The sequence below is a fragment of the Protomyctophum bolini genome (assembly GCF_963924005.1).
Source record: "Protomyctophum bolini genome assembly, chromosome: 9".
Taxonomy (NCBI): Eukaryota; Metazoa; Chordata; class Actinopteri; order Myctophiformes; family Myctophidae; genus Protomyctophum; species Protomyctophum bolini.
Window position 1 is genome coordinate 2343684 of NC_137870.1, and position 24806 is coordinate 2368489.

At 43.2% G+C, this 24806-nt stretch overlaps 1 protein-coding gene across 1 annotated transcript in view; it reads left to right on the top strand.

The window, feature by feature from the left end:
- Window positions 1-24806, top strand: part of LOC308321026 (uncharacterized protein) — a 58063-nt gene that overhangs the window by 24392 nt on the left and 8865 nt on the right. The window contains exons 16-31 of the mRNA XM_080771803.1: window positions 948-1040; window positions 2018-2122; window positions 2884-2978; window positions 4961-5111; window positions 6660-6773; window positions 9443-9610; window positions 10236-10325; window positions 13123-13257; window positions 13567-13665; window positions 15107-15196; window positions 17902-18041; window positions 20086-20212; window positions 20918-20998; window positions 21780-21881; window positions 23736-23783; window positions 24351-24536. Coding sequence (XP_080627929.1) covers window positions 948-1040; window positions 2018-2122; window positions 2884-2978; window positions 4961-5111; window positions 6660-6773; window positions 9443-9610; window positions 10236-10325; window positions 13123-13257; window positions 13567-13665; window positions 15107-15196; window positions 17902-18041; window positions 20086-20212; window positions 20918-20998; window positions 21780-21881; window positions 23736-23783; window positions 24351-24536 — 1824 coding nt within the window. The remainder of the gene's footprint in view (window positions 1-947; window positions 1041-2017; window positions 2123-2883; window positions 2979-4960; window positions 5112-6659; window positions 6774-9442; window positions 9611-10235; window positions 10326-13122; window positions 13258-13566; window positions 13666-15106; window positions 15197-17901; window positions 18042-20085; window positions 20213-20917; window positions 20999-21779; window positions 21882-23735; window positions 23784-24350; window positions 24537-24806) is intronic.

The window sequence follows — 24806 nt, forward strand, 5'->3', positions numbered from 1 at the left end:
ACTGTTTCTGGTGGAGAATTTTGTTCAACCCCTTACACCCCTTACCCCTTATCCCTAAACTTGTTTGCCATTTTTTTTACTATTTTAAAACATTTAAAAATAGTTCAACTAGTTAAATCTTCATCGACATGTTGTTAGCTTGTAGATCGGCTATTTGTACTATTTTTAAAATATTTTAAAATAATAACAAATGGCAAATAAGTTTAGGGATAAGGGGTGGAGCAAGATATAGGGCTAGGTGCCTGGACCGCTAACTGTGGTCCAGAACAATTGTTATAAATACGTTATGCAATGGTTGCTACTTCTATAGAGCGCCGCAGTCCCTCCCCCTTTCAGAAAAGCGAGTGGCCCAGGAAATGAAACCCCAATGCATTCTCCCATCGGCACTTCTTATTTAATTGATTTAAAGACGGTTACGCCGCGGACAAAGCCAACTCGGATCGTGACAAATCATGACAACGAACACAATGTTTTGGGCCGATCAAATCATTAGAAAGAAGAAAAGAAAGTCAGGAGACAACACTATTTGTTTTGTCGGCCCAAAACATTGTGTTCGTTGTCATGATTTGTCACGATCCGAGTTGACTTTGTCCGCGGCGTAACCGTCTTTAAATAAATTATATTAGAAGTGCCGATGGGAGAATGCATTGGGGTTTCATTTCCTGGGCCACTCGTTTTTCTGAAAGGGGGAGGGACTTCGGTGCTCTATAGAGGCTATGCGCATGCTTAAATTGAATGGCACATCGAGTGGCAAAGCAACATGCAAAGTGAGTTTAACATTGTTTAACGTTGTTTAATGCAATCAGATATGACTTTTCTGTGTGGACGCAGGGGCTGTCAAGGCCAGAAAGTAGTTTTTTGCCACTATCAGTAGGCATTCCTGCATAACTTCCTGGTTTGATGATGATGTCACACGCGTACCCTCTAATAGCCTCTATACCTGCCAGGTGAGAAAGGGTCTCCAGGTGAAACGAAGACGACCCCGGGCGAGCCAGGCCAGAAGGGTCAGAAGGGTCTGCGGGGAAACCGCGGGCCTAAAGGTGAGAGCAAGGACGTTTTATCAGACATGTTTGTATCGTTGTACGATATAGAGCACCGAAGTCCTGACGTAACTCGCTCATCCCGACGATTCCCCTCCTGGTTCGCGGAAGTAATTTCTCTATGGAGAATAACATGCAGGTCATCTTAATATCGTCTACTATAAGCGTTGTGGTCCAAAAATAAACAAGCTGTCTCGGTGTTATTGTCAGTGAGGTGTCTCTGTATCGTTTGCAACAGTCAGTCACTCATAAATATATGATACAGTCTGACTAATTCAGCAGCAGTAACATTAGCGTTTTCTCTCAGTCAGTTGATTCTTCATATCCATATGAGTGAAACGGCCGGGGTGACAGTTGTTATATGAGGCGATCTAAAATCGCCTCAATGGGGATTTCAATGCAACTAAACAAATAACATGAACCTGTGTACTGGCGCCCTCTACTGACAGTGACGTCAGACTTCGGTGCTCTATTGTGTGCTTCTTTATGTAAACTACAAAATGTATTAACCCATTTAGACCTGATGACGATTCTTCAAAATGTCTTCGAAATTCTGAAAAACCTCATGTTTCTATGTCAGCGGTTCTCAAACTATTTCATGTGACGGACCCCCAGAATTATCTGTAGCCTATTTGGCCGCCGACCCCCATCTGAAAATATGTTGTTCCAGGGACCCCCCCCCCGCCCCCCGCCCCCCCAGAAGCAAAGATTTGAGTTAAAAACGTTGGCTCTGAAAGAATATATAATATTCAAAGATTTGCGCCACATTTTCACGATTTTTCTAAAATAGCAGACCTAGCAGTTCATAGCGCGGCACTCGGTGCCGCGCTATGAACTTGTAGATCTGCTATTTTCCAATAGCTAAAGCACAACACGATGCTGAAAACGTTCTCAACACAAACCATTCTTCATTGGCTTCACTAGTTGATTCTCATATAGGATTGCTGGTTCTTCTCATTGCGTTATTCTTATTCTAGGGAACACAGGCATGCCCGGGTTCCCGGGCTTCCCCGGCCGCTTCGGAGAGAAGGGGGAACGGGGCCTCTCGGTCCAGGGGCCTCCAGGAAATACTGGATCTAAAGGTCAGTGTAATGAAGCGCCATTCATCCTATTTTAAGAGCCGAATAAAAGTGGGTTGGGCTCTGTAGAGTCTACAATGTGACGTCATTTGAGGTTATGAATCGGCCCTATAAGCCCTAAGGCATACATGGGCCCGCGGGCCACATGGGACACAAGTATGGGACAACGGCCAGAATAAATATACTTTATGATACTTTATCTACTCTGTCTCTATGGAAACTTTTTTTTGGACTTCAGTTAGTTGAGCGCATATTATGTCTGAACATCCTCCCTGGGCGTTGGCAACCACGTAATGCCAAAGTATACGACTGTACAGTCAGCCATTTAGAAGAAACCTCAAATGTTTTGGTTTTAACTTTTAAAACTAGGATCGTCTTGTTTATTTGTTTGACAGAAGTGTAGTAGGATTGACCTGGCGCTGCATGGGTTAAAGTGTAATTATGTTATCATTGTTGTGTAAAAACCGTAACGCCCATAATGTTCTCAGTGTATTAATGTTATCGACGTTGTGTTAACACATTTTTGCCCTGAGATCAGATTATTTATTTTTTTTGAAAATGACAGTTTTCTGAAAAAGCTATGTTTCTATGTCAGTCGTTCTTCGATTTTTCAAAAATAGCTGACCTACAAGCTCGTGGCGCTTGTAGATCTGCTATTTTAAAATAGCTAAAGCATAACATAATGTTAACACCAAAAGGCGTTCCTGCCCAAAATGGCTTAAAAAAACTGAACGATGTCTTGTTGTCTAAATGTGATTGGTCAGGAGATGCAGGTCTACCAGGACCTCCTGGCTCTCCGGGTCTTGGCATCGTGGGACGACCGGGGCCCTCAGGGGCCCCTGGGATGCCCGGACTTAAGGTGTGTGTGTGTGTGTGTGTGTACTGTATACGCTGCTGTGTGTTTGTCTGGGGCCATTTCTCTGTGTGTGTGTGTGTGTGTGTGTGTGTGTGTGTGTGCGCGTGTGTGTGTGTGTGTGTGTGTGTGTGTGTGTGTGTGTGTGTGTGTGTGTGTGTGTGACTGTGACTGTGACTGTGTGTGTTGTTTCAGGGTGTTCTGGGTATTGGAGTCCCGTGACTGTCTGTGACTGTGTGTGTTGTTTCAGGGTGTTCTGGGTATTGGAGTCCCGTGACTGTGTGTGTTGTTTCAGGGTGTTCTGGGTATTGGAGTCCCGGGCCTGTGACTGTGGCTGCGTCCGAAATCATTCCCTATGCCCCATATAGTGCACTACTTTGAGGTTCCGCCATTTTGTTATAGTGTCCGAATATGTAGTGAGCATTTTTGCACCCTAACGTAGTGGACTGAAGTATCCCACAATGCACCGGGAATTGTAGGGAGCATCCGATGGTCACTACAAAAACACAGCGAAGCAAATCTGCCCCATAATGCATTGCGCAAGCTCGCTCTTGAGCGCACATGCACGCGTTTGCGCACGTGCGCTGCTTCTGCATGCATGCGCTCATTGCGCTCCAACTCAGAAGAGGCAGAAGTTGAACCAGCGAAAGAAATCAACACAAATGTACTTTTTAAACTTTCGTTTTCCCCTCTTTTCTTCCCTGGCGGATCTCGAAGCTACAGATCTCGAGACAAATGATCTGTGCATTTATTTGAAATTGTTTTATTTTATTTATAATAAATCTACTCGTTTGCAATAGTATTACTAATCTGATTAATTGTATCACCCAGGCCCAGCGCATGACGTTAGGAGAGCAATCAGTTGCTTGCTGTAGAATATATTTGTGAGATTCTTTATCACAAACGTAGGCTAAATACATGCATGTGAGACACATATTAATTGTGTCCGAACATATGTTTTATTAATATTCATTCATTCCTGCCATGAATATGCTATCTAACATTATTTCATTGAATTGCAATAAATTGCAACTTCATTGTGTAGGCAGTCATTTATTGGACTGCTGTTTCTGTTAACACCAAACGTCCGTATTGTGAGAAGAGCTTGTAGATCGGCTACTTTTGGCAATTCTTTACCAAAAGTACCCAAGTAAAAGTATACAAGCTCACAACACGGACGTCGCGCGTTGCTTAGATCGGCTATTTTTGCCGTATCCCCCCCGCCACAGGATTAGCGGGGGTTCATGTGGTTAAGATTAAATCATGCTGCTGATATTTTCATATATTGTCAAGGTTGTGCACTGTTTTCCCATAACAATGGGCCTATGATTATTATCAATAAATTAATATTAGACTATATCCATTATCCTAAATAACCTTTTTATCATAGATATATAGGCCTAAATGCCTGCAAACATATTTTCATTAACCTATTTTTTCCTTTATTCATTCATGAATTTAAAAATAACTTTACAAACTGTCCTTGCAGGGAGGTGACAGCCAGACTTATTTGATACAGTCTGTTCCTAGCGGAAATTCAGCAGCAGCGTTTTGATTGGTTTCTTGTAGTCAGTTGATTCTTCATATCCAAATGAGTGAAATGGCCGGGATGATTTGTTTATTTTTCAAACAGTTCTTAACTTCTTTATGAGGCGATCTGAAAAAACCTAATGGGGATTTCATGCAAATAAAAAGTACATGAACCCGCGGAACTACAGCGCCCTCTATCGATATTGACGTCAGAGTCGGTGCTCCCCATACAGGGAGTATTGTCCGAAATCATCACTATAGAGTCCACTAGAATCTGGATCCCCGTATGGGGGATAGGGAGTAGGGAACAACCCTAGCAATTCGGACGCAGCCTGTGACTGTGTGTGTTGTTTCAGGGTGTTCTGGGTATTGGAGTCCACTGTGTGACTGTGACTGTGTTGTTTCAGGGTGTTCTGGGTATTGGAGTCCACTGTGTGACTGTGACTGTGTTGTTTCAGGGTGTTCTGGGTATTGGAGTCCCGGGCCAGGCGGGTAGGCCCGGTGCCCAGGGAGAGGATGGATCTGTTGGGCAGAGAGGAGACCCCGGACCCTCTGTATCTGACGGAGGTCATGGACGAGCAGGGGAAGAAGGACCGCATGGACCTAAAGGTCACAATGCAATAATACACAACGACTAGAGTTCATACTGTACTGCCACATGTATTACATGTTGATTATTATGATCTATATCAGTTGGTTAACCCAATTCTGACCTGAGATCAGATTCTAAAAATGTCTTTATACATCCTGACAGTTTTCTGAAAAAGCTATGTTTCTATGTCAGACCTATAGCAGACCTACAAGCTCGTAGCACGCCACTCGGTGGCGCGCTACGAGCTTGTAGATCTGCTATTTTTCAATAGCTAAAGCTAACGTAATGCTAACACCAAAAGGGGTTCCCGCCTAAAATGGGTTATTATTAGTAGTAATGAATAATAATAATAATAATTTACGTGTTAAGTGATTCACATGTACTTTTTCTACTTTATTAGGAAAATAAATAAATAATAGTGAATTAGTCATATAAATTAGTATTTGGGTGTAATTGAGCATCGAAGTCTGACCGTCAACGTCACCCCAGAGCTCTTATTTTGAAGGAATCCCGGCGCTGATAACTATCATTTGCCTCAAGGACCCCACTTTGGGAACCGGATCCAGAAAAATATAAATCAGATGTATTTGGGAATAGCAACCTTTTTTGTTGACTGATCGTCCCTCATCTAATAATTAGAATAAGGAGGTATAAAATCCCTTCCACTGCCAACATCTCTTTGTTCCACATCACTGATCCGTTCCTGAGATGATGTCATTTTGTCCGTGACTTTCATTTTGACCAACGGTTCGAGGTCCAAGTTATTTGGTTCCCAGGCAGAAAGCCCAAGTCATTCTGGCCCGGAACCGTCTGGGCCACCTATAGGCTAGCCAAGCCAGCCGGACGGCGTGCCACCCGCGGGTTCGACTCCCAAGCCCCGACAGCCTTTTCGCTGCGTGTCACTCCAGGGCTGACCTCGATTAGTCCGAATGGTCGACTAATCGATCGGAACGGGTCTCGGTCGACTGACCACCTCTCAGTCTAAATATTATTGTATTATTCCACTAGGTCTGCGGGGGGACATACAGTAAACACATTTGAACATGCTTTCTGACTGTTTTTAATCAATCTCCAATGTGCATGTGGAGTGTGTCTGCCTGTGTGGCAATGTGCCACTGCCTGTGACTTGCACAGTGGGGGCGCTGGCCTGATATAGACTACAGAATCTCAAGCTCACCTGCTGTGCTCAATCTGGCTGAGATGAGCCTCTCAGTCGATGTCGATGGGGGGGGGGGGGGGGGGGGTGCTCAGTCGACTATCAGTCGACTAACAGCAAATTTATTCATATTAATTTATACTATAAAAATCCTTAGTCGGGGACAGCTGTATCTCTCTCCCTCTTCCCTATCGAATAAAAAAACAAAATTCTGCAAAGTGCAAACAGTTGAAGCTCACTGTTTATACTGGCCTGTTCTGGTTCCTTTTTGTCTCCTCAATAGAATTCAAATGGTTTCAGTATAGAACTCAACTGGTGTCAGTAGTAGCAGTACTCTCTCTCTCTCTCTCTCTCTCTCTCTCCCTCGTCCAATGAACATTTCCCAACCCCACTGCTTATTTCCCATCAGGCACTGCGGGTGCTGTGGGCGTGGCAGGACCGCTGGGCGTGGTCGGCTTGTGTATTAAAGGACAACGAGGACCTCCTGGACAGGATGGAGACAGAGGACTCATCGGCTTCACTGGTAAATATATAACAGTCCCATTCTGACCTGAGATCAGATTCTAATCATGTTCATATATATAACAGTGTCATGATTATTATCCCATTCTGACCTGAGATCAGATTCTAATCATGTTCATATAACAGTGTCATGATTATTATCCCATTCTGACCTGAGATCAGATTCTAATCATGTTCATATATATAACGGTGTCATGATTATTATCCCATTCTGACCTGAGATCAGATTCTAATCATGTTCATATATATAACAGTGTCATGATTATTATCCCATTCTGACCTGAGATCAGATAAAAAAAAATGTCTTCTATACATCCTGACAGTTTTCTGAAAAGCTATGTTTCTATGTCAGTCGTCCTACAAGCTCGTAGCGCGCCACTCGGTGGCGCGCTGTGAGCTTGTAGATCTGCTATTTTTCAATAGCTAAAGCTAACGTAATGCTAACACCAAAAGGGGTTCTCCCGCCTAAAATGGGTTATTATTAGTAGTAATGAATAATAATAATAATACTAATAATTTACGTGTCTCTTTTCTAAGTGATTCAACATGTACTTTTTCTACTTTATTAGGAAAATAAATAAATAATAGTGAATTAGTCATATAAATAAATTAGTATTTTGGTTGTAATTGAGCATCGAAGTCTGACCGTCAACGTCGGTATAGAGGGCGCAAACCCACGGGTTGAACCACGGGTTCATGTACTTTGTATTTGCATTGTAAGCCCCATATAATATAGGGGGATTTTAGACCGCCTCATATAAGTACGGTGTTTGAAAAATAAACATGTCGCTCACATGGACATGAAAAATCAACCTGACTGAGAGAAAACGCTAATGTTACTGCTGCTGAATCAGTTACATTTTCTTGCTAGAAACAGACTGTATCATATATGATATGAGTGAATGACTGTCGCAAACGATAACAGAGACAACCTCCCTGACAATAACGCAGAGACAGCTTGTTTATTTTTGGACCACAACACAATGCTTATACGAAACGACTTTAAGATGACCCCCATGTTATTCTCCATAGAGAAATGACTTTAAGATGACCCCCATGTTATTCTCCATAGAGAAATGACTTTAAGATGACCCCCATGTTATTCTCCATGGAGAAACGACTTTAAGATGACCCCCATGTTATTCTCCATGGAGAAACGCCTTTAAGATGACCCCCATGTTATTCTCCATAGAGAAATGACTTTAAGATGACCCCCATGTTATTCTCCATGGAGAAACGACTTTAAGATGACCCCCATGTTATTCTCCATAGAGAAATGACTTTAAGATGACCCCCATGTTATTCTCCATAGAGAAATGACTTTAAGATGACCCCCATGTTATTCTCCATAGAGAAATGACTTTAAGATGACCCCCATGTTATTCTCCATGGATAAATGACTTTAAGATGACCCCCATGTTATTCTCCATAGAGAAACGCCTTTAAGATGACCCCCATGTTATTCTCCATAGAGAAACGACTTTAAGATGACCCCCATGTTATTCTCCATAGAGAAATGACTTTAAGATGACCCCCATGTTATTCTCCATAGAGAAATTACTTTAAGATGACCCCCATGTTATTCTCCATAGAGAAATGACTTTAAGATGACCCCCATGTTATTCTCCATAGAGAAATGACTTTAAGATGACCCCCATGTTATTCTCCATAGAGAAATGACTTTAAGATGACCCCCATGTTATTCTCCATGGAGAAAAGACTTTAAGATGACCCCCATGTTATTCTCCATAGAGAAATGACTTTAAGATGACCCCCATGTTATTCTCCATAGAGAAATGACTTTAAGATGACCCCCATGTTATTCTCCATGGAGAAATGACTTTAAGATGACCCCCATGTTATTCTCCATAGAGAAATGACTTTAAGATGACCCCCATGTTATTCTCCATAGAGAAATGACTTTAAGATGACCCCCATGTTATTCTCCATAGAGAAATGACTTTAAGATGACCCCCATGTTATTCTCCATAGAGAAATGACTTTAAGATGACCCCCATGTTATTCTCCATAGAGAAACGCCTTTAAGATGACCCCCATGTTATTCTCCATAGAGAAATGACTTTAAGATGACCCCCATGTTATTCTCCATAGAGAAACGACTTTAAGATGACCCCCATGTTATTCTCCATAGAGAAATGACTTTAAGATGACCCCCATGTTATTCTCCATGGAGAAATGACTTTAAGATGACCCCCATGTTATTCTCCATAGAGAAATGACTTTAAGATGACCCCCATGTTATTCTCCATAGAGAAATGACTTTAAGATGACCCCCATGTTATTCTCCATGGAGAAATGACTTCCGTGAACCAGGGGGGGAATCGAGGGGACGAGCGAGTGACGTCAGGACTATATATTAATAGAGATGGCACCCGGAGGAAACCCTGAGGCGAAATGGACATAGTGGCCGAATTTGGTATTGCGCGTGCACTGATAGTCAACGGCCCAGCGTGTTCGTGTGTTTCTGGGCCCAATCCATCCCAGAATGCACTCTGTTCTTACCCAGAAAGGAGGAGTGAAATCGCCTCGTGCGCTTTTGAGCGGATGGGAGGAGAAACCCGGTGCCGTCTCTATTAATATATACGTCTAAGCTCTACACTAGTAGTGGTACATTGACTCTGTTTGGCTACGGCGTGTGTGTGTGTGCAGGTCCTCGGGGTGTGAAGGGACTGAAGGGAGACTCTGGCCTGCCGGGGGAGGGCATGGCCGGCGCTCGCGGGCCATTTGGACCCCCAGGGTTTGACGGAGCTCCAGGCACCAGGGGTGAACCAGGGGCCGATGGCTTCCCTGGAACAGACGGACAGCCAGGGAACCAAGGTACAGTAGAGATAGACCAGGGGTGGTGCAACTTTGACTACGGAGACGGCCACTATATTTCCACACTCACTCCAGAGCGGGACGCGTTGCATAATTACTGCAGGAGCAAAAACTATAGCCGATCTACACGTTCAAAACGTGTCGCTCTGCGACAACGTTTTGAGCTTGTAGATCGGCTATATTTTTTGGACATAAAAAAAGACAATAACATTTTAATAGTATTCGGGTATTAACCTGTGGGCCGCAGTGAGTGAAGGTGGGGGGAACATATGCTTTATGTAGATATTATTGGAAAATGGAATTGGTCCAGATTATTATTGAGGGACCACGCCTGAACACAAACAATAGTAGATTCATCTGTATGATAATAGCGACCTTTTAGGCCTTGTTACTTTAGCACCGTTGGTGAGGAACGCCTCTTCCAGACTATAGGTGGTCAAATAATGTAACATACCACTTCTCTACCGTCCTCATAAAGAACTACGCACGCACGTGCACACACACACGCACGCACGCACGCACGCACGCACGCACGCACGCACGCACGCACGCACAAACACACACACACACACACACACACACACACACAATTTACATTTGCTAATAAATGTGTGTGTGTGTGTAGGGGTCCGAGGTGACGTGGGCCCTCCTGGCGCCAGTGGGAAGCATGGTTCTGATGGGAAACCAGGAGAGGACGGACGCCAGGGACCTAAAGGCATGTGTCTGTCTGTCTGTCTGTCTGTCTGTCCGTCTGTCCGTCCGTCCGTCCGTCTGTCTGTCTGTCTGTCTGTCTGTCTGTCTGTCTGTCTGTCTGTCTGTCTGTCTGTCTGTCTGTCTGTCTGTCTGTCTGTCTGTCTGTCTGTCTGTCTGTCTGTCTGTCTGTCTGTCTGTCTGTCTGTCTGTCTGTCCGTCCGTCCGTCCGTCCGTCCGTCCGTCCGTCCGTCTGTCTGTCTGTCTGTCTGTCTGTCTGTCTGTCTGTCTGTCTGTCTGTCTGTCCGTCCGTCTGTCTGGCTGTCTGTCTGTCTGTCTCTGAAAGAATATATACTCAAAGATTTGCGCCACATTTTCACGACTTTTTTCAAAAATAGCAGACCCACAAGCTACGAGCTTGTAGACAAAAGGTGATCCCGCCCAGAATGGGTTAACCCATTTAGACCTGACGTCGAAAAAAAAAAAAAAAAAAGTCTTCTGAAAGAATAAGAGAAGCTGCATAGCTATGAGTATAGCATAATGCTTAGCCAAGCACCATGTTCCAGACCTGGACCCCTCCCTTCCTGGGAGGCTTAATGATTTTTATTGTCGGTTCGACAGTGAAGACCATCAGTCCCCCTCTTTTCCAAGAGAGCAGGGTGACTCTCCACCCAACATACATGAACATGATGTCAGACTGTTGCTCCGTCAGCAAAACCCCAGAAAGGCGGCAGGGCCTGATGGCGTGTCGTCTGCCACACTAAAGCACTGTGCCGACCAACTTGCACCTGTCCTCACTTCCATTTTCAACTGGTCACTTGAACTCTGTACTGTGCCTGCTTGCTTTAAATCTGCGGTTATCATTCCTGTCCCAAAGAAAAATAATATCACCTGTCTTAATGACTATAGGCCTGTTGCCCTAACATCTGTCATTATGAAAGTCTTTGAGCGACTGGTATGTAAACACCTGTCCAGCATAGCACTAGATCCCCACCAATTTGCCTACAGAGCAAATAGGAGTGTAGATGATGCAGTGTCCCTCTGTCTGCACACTATTACTCAACATCTAGAATCCAGATCCACCTATGCTCGTTTACTTTTTGTTGACTTCAGCTCCGCATTTAACACAATAGTGCCTGGGAAGCTGATTTCAACCCTACAGGAGCTAGGCGTCAGTACACATCTATGTAAATGGATCTTTAATTTTCTATGTGACAGGAAACAGGTCAAAATAGGTGACCTCGTCTCGCTGTCGAGGCTCCTAAACACTGGGGCCCCCCAGGGGTGCGTCCTTTCTCCACTTCTGTACTCATTATACACTCATTTCTGTCAATCTCACTTTAGTACAGTTATGATGTATAAGTTTGCTGATGACACATCCTTAGTAGGTCTTATTACCAACGAGGTTGAAACCGACTACCGCAGAGCAGTAGAGGAGCTGGTGAGATGGTGTGAGAGTTACAACTTGATTCTAAACATCTCTAAAACCAAAGAGATGTTCATAGATTTTAGGAAAAAGAAATGGTGTCCCCTCCCCCCCCCTCTTCATCAATGGGGAAGAGGTAGAAAGAGTTTCCTCCTTCCGGTTCCTAGGGACCACCATCCATGAATCCTTATCATGGTATTTTAACACCAGTCTCATAATAAGCAAATCACACCAGCGTCTCTATTTCCTGCGGCAGCTTAAGAAGTTCAAAGTCAGCCAAGCAGCCATGACTCACTTCTATAGGGCCACTATTGAAAGTGTTCTCACCTTCTCCATGCTTGTCTGGTTTGGTCACACAACCTCTCAAGACAAATCAAAGCTGGAAAGAGTAGTACGTCACGCATCAAAAAACATAGGATGCAGCCTCCCTACACTTTCCTCACTCTATTCCACCAGAATAATTAGGAAGGAAATAAAATCATTGCAGACAAAACTCCCATCCTGCACATCACCTCTGCAATCTCCTCCCATCGGGCAGGAGATATAGAAGTATCCAGAGCTCAACATGTCGCTTCAGGGATAGCACTTAACCCGTAGCCATTAGACATCTGAACTCATAGTATATGCATAATTATAGCACTTTAAAAAACTGGATGTAATTTCCTATGCTGCTGGTTTTTGTTTTTGTATTGTACTGTCCTTCTTGTTTGTGTATCTATGGTTGTCTGTATATGTTGAGTATGAACCTAGACAAATTCCTATCAACTTGTTGACATGGCAAATAAATTATTGAATCTTGAATCTTGAATCTTGAAAACACCAAAAGGTGGTTCCTTCCCGCCCAGAATGCATTTACAACGACAACGAGTGGATGCACACGGCCATCTTGCTTGCGGTTATTACAGTTCCTGTTTACGTCGTTGCCTAGCAACGCGATGCTAATGTACACGTGGCGCTACGACGACGGCGAGCTATTACAAACCACTATACAGGAGCATATGGCGGGGAATGTGTTTTAACCCATTCTGACCTGAGATCAGATTCATACGAGGTTTCCACTGGACACACACTGGTCTGATTAACCCATTCTGACCTGAGATCAGATTCTAAAAATGTCAGTCGTTCTTTGATTTTTCAAAAATAGCAGACCTACAAGCTTGTAGATCTGCTATTTTTCAATAGCTAAAGCATAACATGATGCTAACACCAAAATGGGTTCCCGTTCAGAATGTGTTTTAATGGGGGGTTTCAGAGTCTTGCACACTATAGGACACTTTTGACAGGATCAGGGGATGCCGTATGCTGTGCCACGGCATCCCCTAACTTCTGTCTGTCTGTCTGTCTGTCTGTCTGTCTGTCTGTCTGTCTGTCTGTCTGTTTGTTTGTCTGTCTGTAGGTGCGACAGGGGTGTATGGTTTGGATGGAGCTCCAGGACTGCAGGGAGCTGAAGGAGAGCCTGGTAACCAAGGACCTAAAGGCAGCCAGACTGTCATAGAGGTGCATGGAGACCTGGGAAACCCTGGAGAGCCAGGTATTAATACTATAAATGCAGGTGTGTGTGTGTGTGTGTGTGTGTGTGTGTGCGTGTGCGTGCGCACGCGTGCCTACTTGTCTGCCTGCCTGTCTGTCTGTGGTTGTGATCGGGTGCAGTACTTAGTTTAGACAGTTTTTGGTTTAGACTAGTCATTGGTTAGACCAGTCATTAGTCCTACAACTACAACCTATCTCAAACCCTCACCCTAAACCTAACCTCCCACGGGGGCAGCACACCTAAACCTAACCTCCCACAGGGGGCAGCACACCTAGACCTAACCTTGTGATCTGGTGCTGTCGTCTCCAGGGCCTTCGGGTCTGACAGGGTCAAAGGGAGAGCAAGGTTTACCAGGACCCCAAGGACCCAACGGTAACAATGGACTCCCTGGTAGTGCTGGGCCCCAAGGTACAGTACCACTTCATCTTTTAACACATTTTAAACAACAGTGTAAAACCAGTGACAATTACATGAATGATTCATAAAAACACAAGGTCATAGTTCTAACATGATCCAATATTATGCGTTCAACATGCATTCAACAATGGCACACTGCAAAAGTCTGAACTCCAAATATTGTCTATTATGTTAGCTATCTGTTATTAGCTAAGTATATTTACAGATTTTGCTGTAGAGTTGATTAAGTGTGCAAAGCAGGTAGACTCTAGGATTGTGTACCAACATCACAGTAATGACTTCTGCAAGTTGATTCCAGTGTTGTCTTTGGTGGCTAATTTAGATTTTAGTTTTAATCCTACGTCTCTTGAATTGTTTTCATTTAGTTTTAGTCACATTTTAGTCACCTGGAATGTCTTAGTGTTCGTTTTAGTCGACTAAATATCATAAGATTTCAGTCGACTAGATCTACAGTTGATTTAGTCGAACAAAATGTATTTTTTTGGCGGGCCTTGATGCCGTCGTAATGACTGTTTTTTCCCCCTACTTGCTGAAAATAGACGATCTACAAGCCCACAACGCGTCACAGTGTGGTGCGCTGTGAGCTTGTAGATCTGCTATTTTCAGCATGCAACTAATTGTAAAATGACTTCTACTGGATCTCTTGTCCACTATAGTCCCTTCCTAAGTTTGTTGACGAAATTGTCAATATATTTAATCTTTAGTTTTAGTCATCATAGCCTCAGTTTTTCATTTAGTTTTCATCAGTGGAAAAAGGTAGTCGAAGAACATTTTTCGTCTTAGTTTCAACACTTAGCCCATTCTGACCTGAGATCAGATTCATACCAGGTTTCCACTGGACACACACTGGTCTGATGAACCCATTCTGACCTGAGATCAGATTCTAAAAATGTCAGTCGTTCTTCGAATTTTTAAAAAATAGCAGACCTACAAGCTCGTATCGCGCCACTTGGTGGCGCGATATGAGCTTGTAGATCTGCTATTTTTCAATAGGTAAAGCATAACATGATGCTAACACCAAAATGGGTGCCCGGTCAGAATGGGTTAGAAAACAACACTAGTTGTGTCATACTAGTGTATGACACAACTGTGTCATATTGGCATATTAATGAGGGGATGATTCCACAGGTGTGGCATATAATAATATAATAATCCTGGTATCCTAAATGAGGGCCATTAATAAAAACCACTCCCTTGTGGATGTGTGTGAACTGCAACTTCCATTTGCTATGTTTGAGCATCAGTGTGTGCAGATATGAGGTTTTCACGTTTGCTCCTTTGAAAATGAACATGTTGAGGGCAGAACTGGAAATGGTGTGTGTGTGTGTGTGTGTGTGTGTGTGTGTGTGTGTGCGTGTGCGTGTGTGTGCGTGTGTGTGTGTGTGTGTGTGTGTGTGTGTGTGTGTGTGTGTGTGTGTGTGTGTGCGTGTAGGGCCTCCCGGAGATGCGGGCAGACATGGAGACAAAGGAGTCCCCGGTGCCCACGGTCACCCCGGTAACATAGGAGACATGGGGTTGCCAGGTAACAAAAAACACCCTTACCCTGTCCATATATGGACAATGTTATTGTTTTTTCTGACTTTTATTCCTAGGGCACTTTGTGGGCGCCATTTTGTTTACGTCATCATGTTTTTTCTAGGGCACTTTGTGGGCGTGGCGCTGCCGCCATTTTGTTTACATCATCATTTTTTTATCTTCTGAGGGCTGAGTTGGGGTAATGTGCTGTGGGACATGTGTGAGGGCAGGGGGAGACAGATGCCCCCCCCTACCCAATCTCCCCCTCAGCGGGAGAGAGAGAGAGACAATTGTGTTCTTATCTCAAATGATTATAACTAAAGATTACCACGTCTGTCAACTTCAAACAGGTTATTTCACAGTCACCCTAAAGTGAACTAAATTAAATTCAGGGGGTGTGACGTCTGCCTCATCAATGTTGGTATTTGTTTGATTATATTGGTCTGGTCTGAGAGGGCACAACTTGTTTAGTTTTTTTAACATGGTGAACGCAGTTAGGCCGATGTAGACAATGATAATAAAACGTCCAAATTATTTGAGAAGAAATGTGATGTATTGAGAAAAATTACTACAATGACATTGTGTGCCCCACACACACGTATTGATGATTACCGAAGTCCTGACGTAACTCGCTCATCCCTTCGATTCCCCTCCTGGTTCGCGGAAGTAATTTCTCTATGGAGAATAACATGGGGTGATCTTAATATCGTCTACTATAAGCGTTGTGGTCCAAAAATAAACAAGCTGTCTCTGCGTTATTGTCTGGGAGGTGTCTCTGTATCGTTTGCAACAGTCAGTCACTCATATATGATACAGTCTGCTTCTAGCGAAAATGTAACTAATTCAGCAGCAGTAACATTAGCGTTTTCTCTCAGTCAGTCGATTCTTCATATCCATATGAGTGAAGCGGCCGGGATGACATGTTTATTTTTCAAACACAGTTCTTATATGAAGCAATCTAAAAATCCTCCTATGGCGATTTCAATGCAACTAAAAAAATACATGAACCTGGGGACAGACGCCCTCTACTGAAAGTGACGTCAGACTTCGGTGCTCTATAAAAAAGAAATAACGTATTTGACAAACCTATACATGTTATCGTTTTGACCCATGCATAGATGTAGTTTTTTAAGGCATGATCTGAGAAGTTTGAGAACTGATCATCTGCTTTTCAGGTAGCGGTATGATTGATTGAAAACAGCTACTATTAACAGTAGGCCTATGCAGGAAAACAAAAAGCATAGGACAAGTGCTGTTCAATGTAAGGACCAGGGGGGGGCGCCACCATGCCATGTGGTGGACATTTTCTCAAAACTAGATTCGATTTGAAAACTAGATAATAATGCAAATTTTGTAAATGTAAAATACATTCCATCTATGTTATTGCAGTTACAATTGAACAGTTTGAAGTGATTCAAGTTAGCTGTACTAACCTATAGTAAACACAATGATACGTTACTAATAAAAAGGCATGACATACACCATTCAAAAAAAGAAATTGTTAAAGATTTATTTACAATAATGTCACCAACGTTGGAGAAAAAAAAGTCGCGGTGAAATCCGTCTTTTATATAATTTGATCAATCCATTTTTCCCCCTGACTTTCTGTTGGTAAGGTTTTGAATTTAGCAATTAAAAGCATGGGTCTAAAACTACAAGTAACTTCATGGAATAAATTATAGCCTACTTGCAGTGTTATTTATTTGAAAACTCAATTAGCATACTAGTTACTTTTTAGATTGTATCATTACAAAACATACACTAAACAACGTCCGTCCTATATTTCTATATTGCAATATTGATACTTTCTCATCTCTATTTATTTTTATTCTAAGAGTTTAGATGTCCTTATTATGTGTGTCCACTCAAGTCATTCTGTGCAGTTGACAGTGTGGAGTGGTTAGAGGATGGGGGGAGTGTTTATGCAAGGCCTAGGGGTGGAGGCAAGTATCTATTGTCACACCCATTCCTGGGCTCAGAGATGCTAAATACTATGAAATCTTAAAATGGCAAATTCTGTACTTTGGTGTTTTCAGTTAAACAAGTTTCAAATGGTCATATCTTCTTCATTTCCCCCCCAATTTCAATGAGCAATAGATCATATGAAAGGTTACAGTGTGCAGGTTCATAATATGTAAAGAACTGAAAAATGACCAGGGCCCCCTTGTATATAAAACCACTGTCCCCGGTGACATATGCGTCAGAACCGCCGCGTGTCATTCTCGTCATGATTCGTCGTCCTGCGTATGTGATTACTGCTGCTTCATATAACAGATTTAACACATAGTCTGCGCCTGTATTACATAATCTCATGAAATACACACACACACGCACACACACATGCACACACACACACACACACACACACACACACACACACACACACACACACACACACACACACACACACACACACACACACACACACACACACACACACACACACACACACACACACACACACACACACACACACACACACAGAGAGAGAGACAGAGATGTGGTGCATTTATAAATAGATTAACATATTCATATTGATTTGACTTGTATATAGATATACTTGTTCATTAATATAATACACATACATCAGGCAAACGATGCATTCCCCTGTGATTATGCACACGCGCAGTTATGATTATATATTTTTGTATTTGTTATTTTTCTTGTGCATTTATTTTTCACAAGTTGTCTGGGGTTTTTGTTTTCCATCAGGTCAAAAGGGTGGCAAAGGTGACCCAGGTTCCCGCGGAGAGCCCGGTTCTGACGGAGTCCCAGGCCTCACTGGAGTTAAAGGCTCTAAAGGGGAAGCCAGTATCCCAGGACCAGGACCCAAAGGAGCTCAGGGAGAAAAGGTAGCATCCACACACGCACATGTGCACGCACACACACACACACCTGCACAGCTGCACGCACAGTAAAGGTCTCCACACACCGGGCGCGAATCGGGTGCAAATTCTGATTTTTAGCTGCGTTTCTCCATCGGGTTTTCCGAAAAACGCGGCCGGTGTGCAACCACCTTAACAGTAACAGTAATCGTGGTATTGTTTCTTTTAATGTATTAGTAGATGAAACATGTCACCCTCGGCAAGGAGGCTGACATCATCACTTCTCTGACAAACTCCTTTTCCTGACAACCCCTTTACTAACAGCCGCGGTTCACGCAAAACCTATTTCTCGGATGCCGACTGTGTGAGAGTCATCTATAGAATGAAGCCCATGTAAGGATTGACTGCCTGTTACATTCCGTGTACTTCTCCTGCTAGTATAAATGTATGGGCCCTTTAGAGCCATCTAGGCCAGGGGAGGAAGCTGCAGTTAAATTCCGGGACGTTGCAGTACTGCATCTTCTTCATTTTGTTTAAGGGAAGCACAGAAAACTAAGCATCCAAAAACATCCCAAAACTAAATATTATCCACTTCTTCTAGGCCTGGAGCCCATGAGCCTCCTTTTGTGCAGCGCATTTTGATAGCATAAATATTAGGCTGGCTCCGGTTAGAAGATAGAATCAAGCAATTGAAAATGGGACTGACTAAAAAATGGTACATGCCACTCTGCCCTCCCTGCTCTCAGTAGCCTACTTGTGGCCAAGAACACGACGGTAATCAAAACAAAAAAAGTGAGCAACACCCAGAGCCACAATACGAGAGCTAGCGTGAACAATGAACTGGTGCATGAATCCAGTTTTAAAACAAATATGGGTAAATTCACCTTCCACAGCACTGCACTGTTTTGAGGGCATTCCACGGTGTGGAATGCCCTGAAAACAAGCAAATCAATGTCTTCCTTTAACACGATGGACGCCAGATCGCCTCGCAACCCGTCAAATGACGGGGTTAAGATGTAACCCCGGAGGTCGCCAAACCCGTCAGATGGCGTTTAGTAAGGGTTATATTATTAGTACCATGCAGCCGAAGCTCAACACTAACCTTCCGTGCTGCCCAGGCTGCAAGACGGTACCTCGTGAGCATCAATGCTCGCCTCCCATAAGGATCCACTCATTGTCGTTTCTTTGTTGCTTGTTTTCTCCGAAAAATACTCCAAAGGTTGTTGTTGTTTTAGTCCAAACCGTTCAGATGTAAACAGTGATTTCTGGTCGCATCGCGCCAGCCATGTCACCGCTTGTGGTGAAACCTGAGACATGTCTGTTGCTGCTCGGAAAAGTTTTTGCGCCTCTACTCGTTGTATTGGGCTGTATTGACGGTAATAGAATGGCGCCTATATAGGGTATAATTATTGCTGGCTCCCTGCGGTCATTTCAAATGGCCAGCAGGAGGCGCTGAAAGTGTTAAAACAGGCCTGGAAATTCACCTGTAAGCAGGTCAAAAGGAGAGGAAATGATCCCCCCACGCCCACCTCTTTAACCCCCTTCTGACTTACTTCTACTCCAACCTGTACATAGATGTCATGTTTTTTAGATCAATTTTTGTTGTCCATTCTTTATTGTTCATGTCTTGATTGCGTGTGCGTGCATAAGACCCGAATGGAAGACTGCAAGGTCTTTCTTCGGTGCTATCCTTTTGGACCAAATGCTAGACTGTACCCTGTGGTGTTTGCATTTTTCATTATCTAATAAAATAATCAATCAATAAATCAATCAATATATTGTTCTCCGACTTGGTATAGATCTCATTCTCTCATGAGTTTCCTTTTGGCAGAATTGATAGTTTGATGAAGAAATTGACCACCCACCAGACACGGAGGATATATCAGCACGCGCGCACGCACGCACGCACGCACGTCGCACGCACGCACGCACGTCGCACACACACACACACACACACACACACACACACACACACACACACACACACACACACACACACACACACACACACACACACACACACACACACACACCCTTTTGACCATATCCTTTCACTGTGTGCTCCTGTCAGGGGGTGGTGGGAGTTAGAGCAACAGCAGGAGTGAAGGGAGATAGGGGAGATGCAGGAACGCCTGGAGTGCCAGGAAACAGCGGTCCCGGTGGCGACAGAGGCTCACAGGGCGACGCTGGAGAAAGAGGTTGTCTGTCTGTCCGTCCGTCTGTCTGTCTGTCTGTCTGTCTGTCTGTCTGTCTGTCTGTCTGTCTGTCTGTCTGTCTGTCTGTCTGTCTGTCCGTCCGTCCGTCCGTCCGTCCGTCCGTCCGTCCGTCCGTCCGTCTGTCTGTCTGTCTGTCTGTCTGTCCGTCCGTCCGTCTGTCTAGCTAGAAGACACAATAGAAACTATATTTACTGTAGCAACTGCCTATAGCAATGATTTGTTCGTGATGTCAATATTGTCAATGTCGTTCCATGAATTCATAAAATGAATGAGTACTTAAATGTACTTTTTTTATTTTTTATTTTCTTTTTTATCCCACGATTTTGTAACCCATTGTTCACCCCTGTGTCAATCATCTAATGTGATCCTGGGCTCTACACACCCTCCACCAACCTAGTCCCCATATATGGGGGACAAGGGGAGAGCAACCTAGTCCCCATATATGGGGGACAAGGGGAGAGCAACGGACTTGAACTCATGCTTCCTTCATGCCTGAGTGTCCAAGTTGCTCCTTTACACCTGACAGGGGGGAGTTTCCCTGGTTGGACGTAGCGCGTGGAAGGAACACGTTATTCCAACCAGTTCCTTTCCCCTCCATCAGGCGCCCCGGCTGGCCAGGGGGAGGCAGTTTAGAGACCAGGATTACTTGAATGTACTTCTAACGACGTGTCTATCTCTGTATGTCAGGTGTTCCAGGGATACCCGGGCTGCAGGGTGTCGACGGAGCCTCCGGAGCTACGGGAGCCGATGGACCCAATGGGCTCCCAGGTACCCCAGCATAGCATACCCAATGGTTCTGGTGTGTGTGTGTGTGTGTGTGTGTGTGTGTGTGGGCCAATCTTCAAGCAGTGGCGTGCACAGACATTTAGAGGGGCAGGTGCTCAAGTGAAAAAAGGGCACCTTGTGCAGCACGTGGAACCGGCCGGTTGCCTTAATAGTGTGAGATTTATAGATTTTGGAACATAATTCATATATTAGAACCTTTTTTTTTATGGCCCACATACTGTACACTGTACACACCCTCTGTGCACGCCACTGTCTCCAAGCTTTGTAGATCTGCTATTTTCACAATATTTATCAGTGGAAGCGAGTCAACGAAATGTAATGCCTCAACTCCTACAATGGGCTATAATATGCAGCCAACCCTTTGGGCCTGCCGGTGCACTTCCGGTCGGCAGCCCACTCATTCACTGTGAACGTACGGTCGTGATTTTGTATAGGAATAAAGTTCAGTTCTTTTAAAGGTGTAGGGAAATGGAAATGGTGGACATTTCAAGTTTAATCCTGAAATGCTGGCTCTGAAGTGGCCCATTTTATTTCAGGAAGCTCAGCTCAGCTTTGCCTCGGTGGTTAAACTCCCTGTCGGTGAATTATCTCCCGACACTGACCACCTAGCCATATATTATCCCTTACGTATTATATTACAGTATTTATTTACAGTATTACAGTATCTATTTATTCCAGTAATGTTATTAGAAGTCATGGTGGTTACATAAAAATGGTTATTACTTCATGTTATTAAGACTCTACGACTGTGTGTCACCTATAGGTAACCACGGCCACCCCGGGTACCCGGGCCTTCCGGGGCCCAGAGGGAGTCAAGGACGAGATGGAATACCAGGACCGGCTGGAGAGAAAGGAGACATGGGAGGTAGGAGACATGCTGTAGAAAGGTCCGATAATATGAGATAGGAGAGGACAGGAGAGAGTAGGAGGCAGAAGAGGAGAGATGGGAGGTATTGTATACAGGAGCAGTCGCGTGACCAGCAGTGTTGTTTTCGTCGACTAAAACTAAGACGAAAAGTGTTCGTCGACTACCTTTTTTCACTGACTGAAACTAAATGGAAACTAAATGAAAACTTAAAGTTATGATGACTAAAACTAAGACTAAATATACTGACGATTTCGTCAACAAATAAAAACTCGACTAAAATGTTAGGAAGGGACTAGTGGACAAGAGATTCAGTCATTTTACACTTGGTATGCATGCTGAAAATATCAGATCTACAAGCTACAAGCTTGTGAGCTTGTAGATCTGATATTTTCAGCATGTGAAAAAATCAGTCATTGCGATGGCATCAAGGACCGCAGAAAAAATAAATTGTTCGAATAAAACAACTGTAGATTTAGTCGACTAAATTCTTATGATATTTGGTCGACTGAAGCTAGACTAACACTAAAACATTCCAGGTGACTAAAATGTGACTAAAACTAAAATTGTTTTTTTTTCTTTTTCATAAATCAGTGCTATTGAACACCCTTACTTCTGTGTGTTATTTTGGAAATATTGAACCAATGAAAAGTATCGGTAGTAAAAAAGCGCTTCGGAACTCCATTGGACACTCAAACTGTCTGCTACAAGCAACTAACTCCACCACCTCTCCTCAAACTGTCTGCTACAAGCAACTAACTCCACCACCTCTCCTCAAACTGTCTGCTACAAGCAACTAACTCCACCACCTCTCCTCAAACTGTCTGCTACAAGCAACTAACTCCACCACCTCTCCTCCCCCCGTCATGCAAGTCATTGACAATATATAAAGTCACAACGTCAACGGCAGAGTTTTCAAAATATAAGCTGAAAAATGTATATTTTTCATTTCCTGACATTTTGGAGTTAGGTGGTTTCTTTTCGACAGCAGAGATATCTACTGTAAATTGTATTAATACTAGCATTGTGTCTTACATTCCTATGTTTATCGAAAGGAATATTAAGCCTATACCAATGGTTACAAAACAGAATGGCATCATATGTGACCAGATTTGACTGAGAGCCTGCCATCGCGCAAATTCCAGCTTTTCACCAGAGGAGAAAGGTTTTTTTTTAATGAGTTAATAACACAGGCATACTCTTCACATAGAGCATGTCTGAAATAAGTATCGGAGCTGAAATAGACATGTAAATATGAAATAAATGCCCAAACATGTAGCTAGGTGTAATGTGAGAAACCATAGACGGCAACCTTACAAGCCTGTTTTCTCAACTCGCTGTTTTCTGCAAGACATTACTCTCTAAGCCATATCTCCAAAACTGGTGGGTCAAACTGAACAACCAATATGTCAATTTGAAGCTATGATTCCCTGCTTTCATATGACATATGAATTCAAAATTCAAAATTGGCATCAATGGCAGTCCCTCCGTCAAATTTAGTCACATATTATGTATAGCCTGATATTAAGGTGCATTCATAAATACGCTCTTGAGAATCTGCTCCGATTTCAGAGCTCAGAGTGGTCTGGTAGCAGTTCATTTTTACATTTCCATCTATGCATTACAATTATTTGTATTTCATCCTGTTTTTCGTGTTATTGGTACTTTTCAGGGATTACGGATGGTGCATTCTTGCTAAAAACCAATATATTTACATTGTAAAATATATTGTAAATATATTTACATTATATTTACAATAAACCTGTGTTAATGATTTTTTATTATTTTATTTAATGAACTTCTGAATCCCAGTTAGTAATTGTGGCATTCTTTGCTGTGATTGGTTCATTATAGTTCCTGGTGTTGGACCTCTCGGACAAGTCGGACAAAAAGGTCAACTTGGTGAGTTTCCCTTAAGAAATAAAATCAGCTAAATTTGCATGTGCTTAAATTCACATTTAGAATTTTTTTCAGATGTCAAGATTTTCTGAGATGATAGAATGGTGATGGATGATGATGCTCATGGAAGGGGAACCTTCTGAAAGCTTCATGGGCTCAAAGATAATCAACTTTAAAATAATAAAAAAAACGGTCAAAATGACCTCTTAGACCTTCTAGTGTTAAAAACTAGTAGCTAGTTATAATATTGATGTAATAATAATGAACTAGTAACTACATCTGTACAGACAGTACAGTATATGGGGCGGTTGCGCTTCCTCTGAACATCTCTCCAACAGTGGGTGCTACAAAAAACAACGAATTGAAACATATAATTTAACATTTTTTATCTGCGGCGAGAAATGGCTGAGGCCCAAAACACGTTAGCCCAGATAAAGAAATGGGCACTTCTCGTGCCACTGTTTCCACTTTGGTGGTTTCTTTTGATAACCAGCGATAACCAATAATGAACCCGTCATTATCAGTTCATAGACCAACGGAACCATTCGTTTCTCCTCTTCCCATGTCAAGGTATACAAGGAGACGAGGGGCCTCCAGGGGCCTACGGACCCCCGGGTCCTCAAGGGGAACTGGGGGACAGAGGTCCCACGGGACAGGCGGGAGAACTTGGGGAGCCGGGCAGTTCGGGCATAGATGGGTCTTGTATCCAGGGGCCCAAAGGAGACAGGGGCCCCATTGGAGAAACAGGAGAAAGAGGTACACTTTACACACATTTTATATATCAGTGGTGGTAAAAGTACTCAATGTACTGATACAAAAAGTATCAATTTATAAATACACTGTATTAATACAAACAACGAAAATAGCTGATCTGCGTGAGTGTTCACACGGATAAAATCTATAATAATCTTTTGAAAAATAACAGATGTATTATTCACTGCACGGCTGAAGTGGTTAATGTATAAAATGTATTATTCACTGCACGGCTGAAGTGGTTAATGTATGTTTTGTAGTGATAATACAAAA